The sequence below is a fragment of the Zootoca vivipara genome, chromosome 10, assembly GCF_965207765.1.
Source record: "Zootoca vivipara chromosome 10, rZooViv2.hap1.1, whole genome shotgun sequence".
Taxonomy (NCBI): Eukaryota; Metazoa; Chordata; class Lepidosauria; order Squamata; family Lacertidae; genus Zootoca; species Zootoca vivipara.
This window is the reverse complement of record NC_142593.1, coordinates 41,764,198-41,780,372: the sequence shown is the minus strand read 5'-3', so window position 1 is coordinate 41,780,372 and position 16,175 is coordinate 41,764,198. Positions and strand designations below refer to the sequence as shown.

At 43.1% G+C, this 16,175-nt stretch overlaps 2 protein-coding genes across 2 annotated transcripts in view; both read left to right on the top strand.

Moving 5' to 3' along the window:
- The first annotated feature begins 1,934 nt into the window (after positions 1–1,934).
- The window catches only part of ITGA1 (integrin subunit alpha 1), a 70,348-nt gene continuing 56,107 nt past the window's right edge, over positions 1,935–16,175 (top strand). Inside the window, exon 1 of the mRNA XM_035100484.3 lies at positions 1,935–2,373. Within this exon, the coding sequence (XP_034956375.3) occupies positions 2,304–2,373 (70 nt within the window). The 5' untranslated portion in view covers positions 1,935–2,303. The remainder of the gene's footprint in view (positions 2,374–16,175) is intronic.
- PELO (pelota mRNA surveillance and ribosome rescue factor) lies at positions 7,151–11,982 on the top strand. Its single transcript, XM_035100485.3, has 2 exons — positions 7,151–8,137; positions 11,221–11,982. Exons 1-2 carry the CDS (start codon positions 7,412–7,414, stop codon positions 11,650–11,652), a joined length of 1,158 nt encoding a protein of 385 aa, XP_034956376.2. The 5' UTR covers positions 7,151–7,411; the 3' UTR covers positions 11,653–11,982.

Below are 16,175 nucleotides of genomic sequence, written 5' to 3'. Positions count from 1 at the left end.
ATACCAGCTCAGTCCTATTCAGAACTGTGCCACTGAAATAAATTGACTTAAGTTATTTCAGTCCGTTCATTTCAGAGGGTTTGCTCTGAGTATGTCTGGCATTGGATATCACCCTGGGCACCTGCCAGTATACATGAGCTTTAGGGAACTGATCCCACCCACTAAAATACTCATAGGAAACAACTGGATTTAAACAACAACTCTATATGCTCTCTTTTTTCAGCCAGGTCTGCAGTCTGTAGCTCAGAACTTGTGGCTCTCCAAATGTTGCTAAACTACAATCCCCATTGTCCCTGACCATTGGACATCCTAGCCGGAGTTGTTGGATGTGAAGCCAACAATATATGGAAGGTCACAAGTCCCCCATTTCTGCTCAGCTGGTCCCTTCTTCCATTCCCTTAATGAGTGGGCTGCTAATCATTTATCTCTTCCTGTAATTTGATTTCCTAGCAGCTTCCATTTCCTGGGATTCTTCCACCACCTTTGCATTCCCACCACTGTTGGCAGTCTCCTGATTAGATACTAGCTGTAATATTCCACAGTCCACGCCTATCAGTTGCCGATCCACCTCCTGGAGTTCCTCGGCCAGGCACAACTGGACTCTCTCTAGCTAGATGTTCACCCTTCTCTTTAAACACCCCTTTTCTCCTTCACTTTTATTTTAGGTTCTTCCTCAAATGCCTTACTTGCTTGATTTCTCAACCTGCTCAGTTACTTTCCAAGGTTCCAGAGCTATGTGATCTACAATCTCCAGTGGTAAGAAGGGCTACATTGCTTGTTTTGTGCATAAACAGACTACCCATGTGCCAGATTTCCAGGCAGCTGTGAAAAAGGCAGCTGTGTTGATCCATAAGGGACTCCACCCCCACCCCAAAATCCATAGTTGGCCCATATCTTTATTAGGTCCAACAAAAATGTCACACAATAGTGAGCAAGTTTTTGAGTTCTCCAGACTTCTTCATCAAATCTAGCCTCAGGAATAGATCTGGACAGTTCAGAAGCCTGCTTGCTGTTTTGGTTGGTTCCTTAACCCCAAGGCACTTCATCTGAAGGCAAATCACACCTCTCTGCCCATCTCTCTGCTGAGAGGGTGCCACCTTCACAAACACCAATGTGTTTTTTCATTCTAGGCTGTGCAGGGACCCCCAGCTGTCAATGAACACTGAAACATTACTATGGCAAAACCAGAATGACAAACTGGTACAGAAGTGGATCGAATGTTGCTGGTCACTGAACAATTCAGAATATATGGGCTGTCATTGGGGGGGGGGGGATGTCACCAAACAGGAAACTAGAATTTTCATTAATGATATAGCACTTTACTTGGTCTTACTATAGCTCTCTGAGAACTGTCTCTGTTGTTCCCAATTTACAGCTAGGGTAACTGAGGCGGAAAGATAGCAGCTTGACTGCAGATTTAAAACTGTATGTGACAAGGCTTGCTAACAGGAATGATTCAAATAATTCAAATAAGCAGTAGGTAGGTGTTAATCTGAAATACAAATTGCACGAAATAATTTGCAGCCTCCCCCCCCCCACTGCCACTGCCTTCTACAAAGGCTTGATTTAGTATATATGCTACAATACAGAACAGAAACATTTTTAAAGAGTGATGTAAGTGGAGGAAAAATTAGACCCACAAAGGGCAGCTTCAGCTTGGAAGTGTCTTGAAATCTGAATTTGACACACACACTTCTTAATAGGGATCTTTGCAGTCTTGCAAAGAAGAGGGTATTATTTAGGACCAAGGTTTGGGAAGAAAGGTGGGGGTGGAGGGAGAGAGGGGGGGAGAGAAGAGGTTGTTCCCAAAACCTGCCTTCTCACTGTCAGCATTTGGTAAAGGCTGGCTGGTAGCTGGAGACACCCATTAATTATAAGCATGCAGATGTCCCTTTAAGGTTTGCTTCGCAGCCTGCCGACTTCAGCCTAAACACGAGCTGTTAAAGATCTGACTTTATTTGTACATGTCTCTGAGCTACGGGATCCAGCCACGTGGGGGTTTCAAAGGCTCAGAGCCCACTTGGAACAGGAGAGGGAGGGGGGCTGTGGAGAGGGGGGTGCAATTCATCTTGATGTGTAGGGGGAAAGAAACTTAAAGGGCTTGAACAACAAACAGGAAATGCCTGGCTGGGCTGCTGTTGCTGCTGCTGCTAATGCAGAAGGGACCAGAAACAAGAGCGGCAGCGGGAGCGCCAACAGGGCTGTGAAGTTAGCAGCCGAACAAGAGAACCCCTGTTGCTAACAAGGTTGCCTCGTTTCTTTCTTATTTTTCCCCTGCACGGGCTCCTTTTGCAATTGCAACCATGGGCTCCTGCTCCCTCAGTCCCAGAGGCAGCATTCCAGGTGCCGCTGTCCCCTGCTTGGTACTGACAGGTGAGAACATCTTTCTCTTCTTTCCGAAGGCTTCGCATCTGCCAAACTGGGAGAGGAAAGAAACTCTCCCTCTCCTTTTGGATCCCCCCAGAATTGAGCAATTCATCATTCCCACTTCTTTCAGTCTGTCTGCTTTTCGGCCAATTCCACACCCACCCCACCCCGGGTTTTAAGTCAACTTTACAACCAGCGATTCAGTGATTTTGGGTGACAGAAGCTCTAAACTAAACAGAAAGATGCAAAGAAAGAGGAAAGTGGGGAATTAGAAATCATAGAACTAGGCAAGCAAGGAAAGGGGTGACCGGGTTGAAATGTACTGTTGTGCAAGCTTGATTTTCACTTTTGCAAAGCATTTTGGGCAGTGAAGCAAAATGCGTTCCGTTAACTGCACAGGAGATAAGGGAGCTGACTTACTCTTACTTAGCATAACACTGCCAATGAAACATGTGGCGTTTCCATTTCAGGATTCCGTGTTCTCGAGGATTTCTTAGAGCACCACAGACTGAGGGGAGTTCAGATTTTCCTGACACAAACCATTTTCTGTTTTGGGGTGGTGGAATGGGAGGAAATGGAAATGGAAGTGGGGGTGGGAGAGGAAATGAACACAATTGCAATTGCTCAATGCTTTGTGGGTCTCGGAGGGATGGTTTTGCTGAAGTATGTGGGCGAAGCAGAAAATAAAATAAATAGTGGGGAGGGGAGCATCACATTGACAAAGGCTAAGAGCAGCCAGGAAATCTTATAGAAATCACCCCAAGGGGAAATGAAAATATAATTTTCTGTCGCTTGTGTCTTTTGTAATGTTTGGCTCTAGTTTGTAACTCACTTTCGACAGGCTAGTTTTATTGATTTTTAATGAGACAACTTTGGGATGAGTGGTTTAAATTTTCAACTTTTTGTCTTTGCTTTGGGGGTTGTTCTTTGGAAATGTGCGCTGCAGTTGCAGCAATGCCTGATTATAGTGATCCCAGCTTACCGAGCAATGGCAGCACAAGTCATATTATTATAACATCTAAAAATTATAGCATGGTACTATTCTCCTTCCTATACACAGTGGTGGTGATGTTTAAGGATGTTTTTCATACACATAATGAACTGCTTTGTTATACCGTTTCTGGATTTCTTTTTCAACAAGCTCTGCAACACCTTCCAGCCACTAGTAGTTGAATAATTTACTGTTGAATTTACTCTGAGCTCTCTGAGCTGAACATCTAAATACAAACGTAGGGCACTTGATTGAAAGGAGGTATTGGACTTGTACATATAGTCAGTGCATAGATTGTTGGTCATTAGATACCATCCAAGTTCCTGAAAGATAGCAGAGAGTAAACACAAGGTGGAATATTCCATTATTGCTTTAGGTGATTGGTTATTTTCATCTTCAGGATAGTATCCATTTATGTCATTGTTGAAGACAGGATGGAGGTTAGAATTTCTAAGAAGACAGGATGGAGGTTAGAATTTTTAAGAAGTGTGAACTTCAAAGAAGTGTGGGCTGCTGCACGTCATACCCTTCTCATCACTTGATTTGTCAGTTCTTGATGACTTGGAACAGGCACCCCCAAACTGTGGCCCTCCAGATGTTTTGGCCTACAACTCCCATGATGCCTAGCTAACAGGACCAATGGTCGGGGAAGATGGTAATTGTAGTCCAAAACATCTGGAGGGCCAAAGTTTGGGGATGCCTGACTTGGAAGCTGGATGTCTGAACTGTTTACCAGATAATTTAACATAATGTGAATACAGAAATTTACTGATGAACAAAAGTATGAATTGGCCTTCAGGTTAATTTTTTGCTTTTTTGTTTTCTCTTGCCCCCAACTGATACTTTGCCTGGCTTCAATTTTTTACATTCCTTACCTGTAGAACTGAAACTGATCTAGCTTGGACATACTGAGTAAGATATGGATATAAGGTAAAGGAAGTATAGAGCAAGATACCCTTGTTGATCATACTGATAGAGAAAAATCTGATAAAAGCCAGCTCTTATCAGACCATCAGCTCAACAGCAACATCACAGCCATTGCCAACATGTAACTGAACAAGAGTTGAAGCTAAAATTACAGATCTAAGAATGCTTCATAGCAAGCCGGTCAAATATGTCTAAGGGTTGAACTATAGGCCTGATAGGTCCACTGCCTTCCAATTTTCCTTCCCCTTTTTGAAAACCGAACAGAATATAAAAGTTAAGGATTTGCAGTATAATATTGCATACTTTCCATGGTAGTTTCTGAACTGATGCTAAGCAAAATATAAACATGAACTTTAAAGATTTTCAAATGTGACTGAACAGGAAAGGGTACACAGCTGATATAAATGAAACTTTTTTTCATAAGGCCAAATTCTGATCCCAAATACAGAAGCCCCATTGTGTCTTTTATTAGGCCAAAATTATAGTCCGGTATAAATCAGCTATTTGGCATTTTTGAGGATTTGATTTAAAGTTCTCCAATTCTTTCTTTTTAATGTAGGCTCATCAACTTGGTATCTTTCTCAGAATATTTATTTCCCTTTTCCCTGTGCATGTGAAGAACTGAGCTACAGGTGAAAAAAATCTGTGTTTCTCTGTATTGAAATGGCATATTGTTGTGAGGTTGCATGCCACCCCCAGAGCCGTCTTTTCCATAGGGCATAGTGGTGTGTCATGCCAGGGCGCCAAGATTTGTTTTAAGAAGTATGGGTGGCTGAACTGCAGAAAATGTTACAAATTTCTACCGTACTGTTTCTCAACAAACTCCTTTCCTATCTTATTTGCTACTTATCAAATATTTTCTATTCCTATACTGTATAACAAAAGAATAGTCTAATAATTTGTTGCTATTTCTCCCTCCAGCAATTGTTTCCAAGTTTGGGTATCAATTAAGAGAGTTAATATCATGATTCATCTCCATAATAATGGCAATAGTATTTCATATTAAACCTCATTACTATTATTGTTTTGAAAACACGACCCACTACTTCTGCCTTAAAAAGCTGTTGTTGTTTTTAAGTAACCTAAATGATGAAAATGGCTTTTGAAATGGCTGACTTTACAGCTGTAAAATAATGCCATCAATTTAAATATTTGTCAGACTAGGAGTTATAATAAAAAGTGGTGAACCAAGGTCCTGTCATATGCTGCAGTGGAATAGCTTCACTTTTTATTACCTGTTTTTAAAAAGAAAAGATGTTAAGGCACATCATTTTCTGTTCAAATGTTCTTAGAACTGAAAAAACAAGGACTTGTAATGAAACCAATTACTAATATATTTTGTGACTGTTGTTTTCAACTGAGTCCTCTTTTGCATAGCTGGTTTTCCTAATAAATAAACCAAAGTTACTGCAAAAGTATTTCCTAATCGTTTTCTGAACATTGCACAAGGGTCAACTGAACATCTTCAACTGAAGACTGCATAACCCACTTCTTATTAAAAAACACACACAATTTTCTGGGTTACAAAGTAGATCAGAAACTTAATTTATTATCTTGAACAGGAGAGCTAGTCCTGCAAAAAAGAAAAAAATACTTAATTGGTTAAAGTCTTTATCACAGATTGTTAAGAGTTAGAATTAGAACTTGCTAAGAGTTAGAATGAAGTCACTTGCAGACTACCTGTTTACTGGGCACTGATCCTGATTTGTTTGCACAAAGTTTGTGGGGAGGTTATATGATGTCACATCAACTACCTGTCTTCCCACACTTTCCGATTTTTTCCCCATCACATTCATTGCTGCAAATGTCTGTTTTTAATTTTTTTAAATGGTCCATTGTGCAAGAGCCCAAATCTATTTTAAATGCACAACCTGAATTTGTGGTTATGCATGGAATCCCACAAGCAAAAGGCAAGTCAGGAAGCACACTGGGATTCACAAAGAACTACAGTTCTTGCTTTCAGAGTAATTTATATAGGCAATTTGTAGCACAGGATGGTTAAGATTGGCTGTTTCTATTGCCTTTATATGACAAGCAAGGCACTATGAAGAAACAGTGACTCTGCCTCAGTGGTTCAGCAGGTTTCCCTTTTTAAATACCAGTCTTTTAGCATCCAGCGGCACTTGAGCCAGAGTATTACAAGCTCCATTTAAATGTTTTGCTGTTCAGGGGCTGTTAAAGCAAGAGATCAGGAGCTGGAAATGTACAATAGTTCCAAAAAATGAAATCGGGTTTAAGAACCAGCTATGCCAGGAGACGTGCCGAACAGCTGAAAAACACCTTATTGTAATCATCTTTATTTGGGAAGCGGGGGATCACAGCCCGCTTCTCCTGTTCATATTTGCACGCAAGCAATTCTAACTGAATAGGGCTTACTCCCAGGAATGTATGCATTGCAGAAGCGAAGTCTTTCTGGAAATTATTAGGCAAGAATAAACTCAACTGCAGGTAACGGGATCTACTACTACTCGCCTTGTGGGCGAGGAAAAGTTTGCAGTGTCACGCAGCTCGAGCGCATTTCCTAGAAGAGGCTATTTACTGTACTGTTAAACTATTAAAACCAGAAACTTGCGCGGTGGCGGGCAAACGACGCGCATGCGCTGTGTAGCACAAACTCAGCGAGCCGCTCCCAACTCTGCTGCGACCGCGATTCCCGGGCAGAGCCGGCCGGCAGCTCCGCGCATGCGCCTCGGTCACCTTGCCAGCCGGCGACTTTCCGCTGCCCGGCGACGCGGGAAGCACAGCGCAGGCGCTCCTAACGCGGCAGGAGCGCAGTGACGCCAACGCGCATGCTCGGAGGGAGGAGAGGAGGAAAAGCCGCCGACTCTTGGCCGGGCTCCTCCTATCAGGACCCGGCGGGCACGCAGGCGCGTGGGGGAAGCGGCCGGAGCGCGGCTGTTGGGCCGCGGATGCTGAAGGGATGGGTCGCTGAGGGGAATTTTCTCGCGCGCCGCATCGGGAGGCCTCGCCCTCGGCAGCCCAGTCATGAATAGCTGACCCTCATCCTTTGCACTCACTGAGAGGAACCAGGCCTCTGAGGCGGCGGCCTGGCGTGTTCCCCTCTTCCCGGGGCTTGAGCGGCGGGTGCGGCAGGGCCGCCCGCCTGCTCCCTGAGGCGCCGGCAGGATGAAGCTGGTGCGGAAGGACATCGAGAAGGACAACGCCGGGCAGGTGACGCTCATCCCCGAGGAGGCCGAGGACATGTGGCACGCCTACAACCTGCTGCAGGTCGGGGACAGCCTGCGGGCCTCCACCATCCGCAAGGTGCAGACGGAGTCGGCCACGGGCAGCGTGGGCAGCAACCGGGTGCGCACCACCCTGACGCTGTGCGTGGAGACCATCGACTTCGACTCCCAGGCGTGCCAGTTGCGCGTCAAAGGCACCAACATCCAGGAGAATGAGTACGTCAAGATGGGCGCCTACCACACCATCGAGCTGGAGCCCAACCGCCAGTTCACGCTGGCCAAGAAGCAGTGGGACAGCGTGGTTCTCGACAGGATCGAGCAGGCCTGCGACCCGGCGTGGAGCGCCGACGTGGCGGCTGTGGTGATGCAGGAAGGTCTGGCGCACGTCTGCCTGGTGACGCCCAGCATGACCCTGACTCGGGCCAAGGTGGAGGTGAACATCCCTCGGAAGCGGAAGGGCAGCTGCGCCCAGCACGACCGGGCGCTGGAGAGGTTCTACGAGCAGGTGGCGCAGGCCATCCAGCGCCACATCAACTTCGACGTGGTGAAGTGCGTGCTGGTAGCCAGCCCGGGCTTCGTGAGAGAGCAGTTCTGCGATTACATGTTCCAGCAGGCTGTGAAGACGGACAACAAGCTGTTGCTGGAGAACCGCTCCAAGTTTTTGCAGGTAAAGTTCAAGGCAGCGTGCTCTGTTTAAGTTCAAGGCAGGAGTGATCGTTATTCGATAGTGGAACGGATTATATTTATATAAATTGGCAGGTGTGCAAACGGGGTTTGCCAGAGCATGCAAAGTATCAGCACGTGTCTACATAAAACTTAGATGAATGCATCTAAGACAGCCGCAAAAAAAATGTTCACAATACATTAACGGCCATCGTATAATGTTCACTTGTATTAAGTAAAAGGTAAAGGAACTCCTGACTGTTAGGGTCCAGTCGCGGATGACCTTGGGGTTGTGGTGCTCATCTTGCTTTACTGGCCGAGGGAGCCGGCGTACAGCTTCCGGGTCATGTGGCCAGCATGACTAAGCTGCTTCTGGCATACCAGAGCAGCGCATGGAAACACCGTTTACCTTCCCACCAGAGCAGTGCCTATTTATCTACTTGCACTTTGACGTGCTTTCGAACTGCTAGGTTGGCAGGAGCTGGGACTGAGAAACGGGAGCTCACCCCATCGCTGGGATTTGAACCGCCGACCTTCTGATCAGCAAGCCCTAGGCTCTGGTTTAACCCACAGCGACACCTACGTCAAGTACAGTAATGGTATCATTTCAAATGCTTATTCAGCCAACTTGGGCATCCCAAGTTCAATGCTGTGGGTTGGATGTGGATGCAGGCCTTATCTGGGAGTAAGTATGGCACTGTGGGTTAAACCACTGAGCCTAGGGCTTGTCGATCAGAAGGTCGGCGGTTCGAATCCCTGTGACAGGGTGAGCTCCTGTTGCTCGGTCCCAGCTCCTGCCAACCTAGCAGTTCGAAAGCAGATCAAAGTGCAAGTACTGTAGATAAATTTCCATGTGCTGCTCTGGTTCGCCAGAAGCGGCTTTGTCATGCTGGCCACATGACCTGGAAGCTGTACGCTTGCTCCCTCAGCCAATAATGCGAGATGAGCGCCACAACCCCAGAGTCGGTCACAACTGGACCTAATGGTCAGGGGGTCCCTTTACCATTGATTTAATGGGGCTTACTTCTGAATAGAGGGACCCAGGTGGCACTGTGGGTTAAACCACAGAGTCTAGAGCTTGCTGATCAGAAGTTCGGCGGTTCGAATCCCTGCAATGGGGTGAGCTCCTGTTGCTCGGTCCCAGCTCCTGCCCACCTAGCAGTTCGAAAGCACATCAAAGTGCAAGTAGATAAATAGGGACCGCTCCGGCGGGAAGGTAAACGGCGTTTCCTTGCGCTGCTCTGGTTCGCCAGAAGCGGCTTTGTCATGCTGGCCACATGACCCGGAAGCTGTCTGTGGACAAACGCTGGCTCCCTCGGCCTGTAGAGCGAGATGAGCGCCGCAACCTCAGAGTCGGACACGACTGGACCTGATGGTCAGGGGCCCCTTTACCTTTACTTCTGAATAGACATGCATTGGATTGGGCAATTAGATTTAAAGTAGACCTGTTGAGATAAATGGGACTTAATGTCCTTTGAAGACTTTCTCCCCGTCCTCTTGGGATATGTATCTGTAAGATGGATGCTTTGAATCCCTTCCTCTGAAGGCTTCAGCCCTAAGCATGGTTACTTTTACGTAAGTTGACTGGCTTTTGTGGAACTTATTTATGGAAAAAAACATGATTAATTGGCTAATATACATCAGTTTCAGATGCCAGTCTAATACAATCTCATCTTGTTATTTTGGTTGCAGTCCTGTGTCCTTTACCTGGGGATAAACACAATTGACCTTACTGGGACTTACTTTCTCAGTTGGCATGTGTAAGATTGCACTGATAATCACTTACCCGGACCTTTCCCTTTTTTGATGCCAGTTCCCTTGGAACTTGTATTTAGTCTACATTGGTTGAAAGAGCCAGAACATCAGTTTGTGCCTGAAGCCCTATCATGAATGATGTAACGAGGCCCACTCTTCAACATTTATTTGATATCTAAATCTGTAATATTTATGCATGCTAATATAAGTTGCATTGCATTATTAGATTGCTCAGATTTATTAATTTCTGCTATGCAGTATTGTACTTGGTCAATTTAATATCTTTCAAACTACATGCATGGTCCTTTGGAAATTCATGTACTTGTAGGCATACATGACAGTGCTGAAACTTTTGGTATCAGAAGTAATAAGATTAATACAGCTTTAAAGCATGGCTGAATAAATACTGCTCAAGGAAAAGAAGAAATCTTGTGGGCTGTATGTAAATCCATCAGAAGTATTATTTAACTTTGCTTCTAACCGCATGTAGCTTTTGGAAAGGAGAGGTGAAAGCATGCTTCTAATGCCAATGAAACCTTCCCAAAATTTAAGATTCTTTAACTATATATGTGAAAGGAGAGTGGCAGTATTAAATACCAGTTTTTTATTCTATATTTTAAAAATGCCTGCATGAGCATGAAATGTTTGAGCTTATTGAAGCAAATTCTCATGCTAATGAAACTGTTTCCTATTGTGCTATTTGTACTTAATATGGAGGATGTGATTAAGAACTCTTCCTAGCAGGCCATAAAGTTTGTGAAGTAGTGTATGTTTACACAAAAGTTATCCTAAGTTCAATTAGACTTAAAACTAGTAAGCATGCTTAATATGGCAGTCCTTCTGATGGTTGTAAAAAGTGAAATGCTCTGCCACAGTGTTGGAGAACCTGCCACCATCCAGATATTGTTGAACTACTATACGCCCATCAAGTATTGCCAGTGGTCAGCTTGTGATGGGAGGTGTAGTCCGGCAACATCTGAAGGGCTCTATGTAGTATGTGCATCACTGAAACATGTTTTTTTTTAAAAAAAAAAAACACCTTATTTGTAGGAGGAAGTCACTAGTAGCACTGTTGTTTTTAACGTATCTAGCAAATCTAAGCATAGGGCATAGTTCCAATAACTGAACATAAAAACTTCTTTGAATGATGTAAATAGTTATCATGATGGTCAATCATCATGTCTCACCACAAGAGACAATTCTGTAACTTCAGGGACTTTTGCATTTGAGAACCTTTACCTGAAAACAACTCAAATTTAAGGAATTCAATTTTCAAGAGAAATAAAAGTCATTATCGAAGTTGTTTCTTTTCTTTCTTTCTTTTTGTTCTAGGTACACTCTTCCTCTGGACATAAATATGCATTAAAAGAAGCTCTGTGTGACCCAGCTGTGACTAGTCGACTTGCTGATACTAAAGCAGCTGGTGAAGTCAAAGCCTTAGATGATTTCTACAAGATGCTACAACATGAGCCTGACCGGGCTTTCTATGGTCTCAAGCATGTGGAAACAGCCAATGAAGCCATGGCTATTGATACCTTATTGATCAGTGATGAACTTTTTAGGCATCAGGATGTGGCTGCGCGCAGTCGTTATGTCCGGCTAGTTGATAGTGTGCGTGACAACATGGGCACTGTTCGCATCTTCTCCAGTCTTCATGTGTCTGGGGAACAGCTTGGACAACTAACAGGTGTGGCTGCCATTCTGCGTTTTCCTGTTGCTGAGGTCTCTGATCAGGAAGAAGATTCCAGTTCTGAAGAAGATTGATGATGGTGTACTCATTCACCCTTCTCATGTAATGACTGCTTCAGCAGGGGAGGGGGTGTCTTTGTCCCAAATATTATATGCTTCTGTACCATGCCTTACCAAAAGGAAAAAAAACAATGGGAACCCTATTTTTTTAAGTGACTGGTAAGGTGAGCATTTAGTGTGCTGCTCTAGAATATTGCATATTTATACATTTTCCTTGTGTGAGTGGTAATGATTATGATAGTTCTCTCTTAGCAAAACTGGACTGACGTATCTAATTGGAAAACATTGCTGGTGCTTTGTGGAACATGTGGAAAACTAATAAACTGAAACCATGAAAGAAGATAATGCTTTGCTTAAGTATTTTCTGTGTTTTGCACACACACACACACACACACACACACACACACAAAAGTTTCTCCCCCCTCCCCCCTGTTATCATGGAACTTGTTTTAATGCTAGGATGTTATAACTGATTATTGTTGAAGTGTTTATTAAGTTGAGATGGTGTGACATATTGTAAGTGTAATTGTGTTTTAGTCGTTATTTGTGTGGCTGAAAGATTGTGGCTGATTTTGCACAATCCTTTCAACTTACTACTCAGATGGGCACAAGCTACAAGCACCCACATGTAGCTGATTTATTCCTTTCTTCACATGAGTGGCAAAACAAAGGTTAATGGCTTCCAAACAAACCAGTATACAAAGCCACAATTTAAAATTGTTTGGAAGCCATTAATTATAGGTTCAAATAACAGGAAGGTATGGGTAACTGGATTCCAGTTTTGTTTCCTAACTTACATGAACAGAGAAATGAAATGGGAGCAAAGGGGCTGGATATGGGTGCATGATGCTTGAGTATATATTGTTTATTAAGCTGTGATTTGATCATGCCAACACGGCCATTGATTTACTCTGTTGTTGAATTAAGAATTTTAGTTGCAACAAATAGCCATTTAAAAAAATTAAAAGCAAAAATAATATTTGATTTATTAAAAAAAGGATCTTAAGCAGAACTCCATGGACATTGTTAATGTGTAAGGTAGGTCATGTGTGGCCTACCCATATTTTATTAAATATTGTTATTGCTGGATTAATCATAACTGGCACATTTCTCATGGCCACTTAGATCATAAAAAGCAGTTTTCATAGAATAGTATAATCACTAAAAAGCTAAAACATGTTTTAATAAAATGTTGGCAACAAACTTATTTTGTAAGGATTTTACTAGTCTTGCTCATGTGTCCTATTAGTTTATTTTATTAGGAAGTAAGCACAGATTCAATAAGTGAACAGCTAAACAAAATCAGTGAAAGAATGAGCTGGGAGGTGGTTGGATTGGGGGAACCAAGTCTTTGTTCCCAGTGTGCAGTCTACTGATCTAAGCCCTCGTTTCTAGGCACCTTTCTCTAAAGATAAGTTCCATTGAAATCTGTGGGCTTACTTGCAAGTCTTTTTCTTTCTTTTTTTTGCAAGTCAACATATATAAGATTGGGCTGTTATTCAGGAATATTTTCTCCTTGTGGGCTTGGATTCTGCAATCCCAAAATTTATTATTATGTGTGTGTCTAATCTTCTGGATTTGGGATTATAGTCTCTTTACTTTCCTTCCCTTATTTATTGCACTTGACCACCTTGCCTTTAAGGAGCTCAAGACGGTGTCTCATAATTTCCCCCCGCTCCTCCCAACATTTATATTCCTTTTATAGCTGTGTGATACAGTGTCCACCATCTTCATGCCTTCCATCATCCTTGACTATTGACCATCCTTGTTGGACCTGATAGGAGTTTTGGTCCAAAACATTTGGAGGGCCACAGGTTGGTGAAGGCTGGTACATAGGTCAAAAGACTGGTGAATATTCAGCTAACTTAATTGCAGAAAAGCTTTCTTCACTGGCGTATACTGTTATTTGCACTTCTCACTGCTAATATGTTAAAGTGATAAATGTACTAAATCAAGGCTTTGTATTTTTTTTCCAAGCTGAGAAAACTGGAAGACTTTTTTTGTGGGGGGCAATAGAGCTCAAGAAAATGGAACTCAATTAACTGTATACCAAGGCCAGTATGACCTAGTGCCTTTTACCAGTTGCTTGACACCACAGGAGGGAAGAGTGCTCTTTTCTCTTTTGCTCAGTTTCTGCCTGCAGGTTTCCCACAGTTCAGTAACTGTGAAAATAGAGGAGGCTAGACTACATAGGCCACTGGGTTTATGCAACAGACTTTTACGTTGAGATGAATTAGAATTAAGGTGCCCTGAGTTTGAATTCCCATTATTTGCTGAATTTGAACAAAGCCCAGTGTTGGATCTGAACAACACTTAATTATGAAGTCTGAGTCATCTGCAGGATTCTTAGCTCTGTTTTCCTCCAGTAGACAGTTGTCTACTTTTTTACAAACAGCATTCTAATTCTTTTGTATAGTTTACTGGAAATTCTCCAGAATCTTAGTTTATTATTCTGCAAATGTTAAAGATTAAGGCAGAGAAGCTCAAACAAAAGTTCTTTTATGGTCTGTCGGGGGGGGGGGGGAGAGAACTGGCAGATTTGAATTCTGAGCTGGAAAACTGAAAGATTTACACTGTATAAGGTTTTATCTGAAATACTGGTGTTTAGTCACAAATGAAATTAATTGCTACATGAATTTCAGTTGCAGCATTTTGAGAGTGGGTTATAAGAGCTCTGAAAAATGCACATACAGTACTCTGTATGTGATGCACATTTTGCTGGAGAAAGCTGGGATTGGAGTAATATATGACAACCCAGAAATGCTTGGTGTTGCACTAAGCATGTTGCATGTTGAGCATACCATTCCCCACCCCCCACCCAGGGAACTGCAGTGTGCTCTGAAGTTGATTGTATCAGTGGTGCAGTTAAAGACTGGAGGAAGCCAAAGAAAGAATTAATGGTTTCAGTGTTTAGGAGATGCCTGGATGCCACGTGTAACAATGGAGGAGTAGATTTAGTGTACAAGAGAAGGCCAGAGCTCAGTACTACAATATCTACTCCACACGCACAAAGTCCCAGGTTCAATCCGTAGCATTTCCAGGTAAGGCTAGGAATGCCCTGTTTGCAACTGAGTAGTTGCATCAAGCTAGTGCAAACAACACTGTTAGATGGACCAATTCATTACTGTTGCTAAAAAATAAAAATCCTGCAAATGTCCCTGGGTGGACACACTGTTGCCCCGCTGACAATTGCAGACAGCCCTATCTTTTATCCCTGGGAACAATAGTTTTTCAGTATGAAGCAGGAAATTGCCTACCCAGGCATGGATATAGGTTCCTCCCCCTTTTTAATATCATTGTCTTTGCTTCTCCCTTCAGGTTGCTCAAGTCCATTGCCTCCTTTTGACAGTTCTTCCCCCTGTGGTGTCTCAACATCTCATGCTATTAAGTTCTTATGCAGCTGTTTTGGGAGTGCTAACCCAAAGGGATTTCTTCCAATATATATGTGTGTGTATTTCTGAACACCTTGAGAATACCCCAAATTTGCTGATGCTTCCCTCTTGTTTTGGCTACATAAACATTGGTGCTTGAGGAAAATTAGTTGGCAATAATATATAGGTAACAACAAGAGACTTCACTTTTTCAGTGGTTTTTTCTTTCTAATGACAATAGTTTTCTTTGCATACAGGTTTTTGAATAACGTCTACAGCCTTCTCGCAGGCTGCCACCTGAAAGTATTTTGTTAGAGAATAAATAACGCTGCAGTGTGATTCATTTTCCTTTATTTATTGGTCAAAAGAGCAGAGCCAGCAAAATGTCTCTTCCTCTCTCCTTTACTGATAATAACTTTTTAAACTACTTTTTTGCTGTTTTCTGGGGATCATAAGAGCACTAATGGAAACAACGAGATTTTTACAAGCAATAATTCGGTTCTTGTTATCGACTTCAACTACTGTAAAAGGCACTGAAAAGCTTGATCATGGCCTCATAAAATGCATTGTGAATCCTAGCACCACTTAATTATCAACAACTTTTTATGAGATGCACTCTTCTTCAGAGAACGTATAACCCACAAGAAACCCCTTCATTACAAGGCCCAGTAAAAGGAGAGGGAGGAGCAAAATAAACGTGACCATACTCTTTTTGCATCTTAATTTTATTTTGGCTTACATAGGACTGGACCCTTTGGCCCTTAGCCTTTACTTGGAGATTCTGTAGTCCTCTAGAAGTTTCGCACTACAAACCCAGTCAGCAAGGCTATCATTTGAAGATTGTAAGAGTTGCCGTCTGAAACATCTGGAGGGCACCAGGTTGAGGAAGGTAGCCACTGAAGAACAGAGTCTGTTGTTTAGATAAATCACCATGTTAGGCAGTGTGGTCATACTTTGTTCCACTTGAATCAGTCCTTGGAAACCTATGATGCTGAGCTTCTCCCACCAACCCCCCCCCCCCACCTTATGCTGTTTTCCCAAAGCTGGGTAAATGAAGTGCTGGGCTTTGGGAAAGGGATATAAGGGCTCTGACAGGGTCCTAGAGTCCTTCATCCTACTTTCCAAAGCCTAGTTAGTGCTTCCCCAGCTTTGAGAAGGAGGTAGAAA

Coding starts and splice junctions, on each gene's coding strand:
- PELO (XM_035100485.3), top strand. CDS start 7,412: ATGAAGCTGGTGCGGAAGGACATCGAGAAGGACAACGCCGGGCAGGTG. Junction 8,138..11,220: donor ACCGCTCCAAGTTTTTGCAG/GTAAAGTTCAAG, acceptor TTTTTGTTCTAG/GTACACTCTTCCTCTGGACA.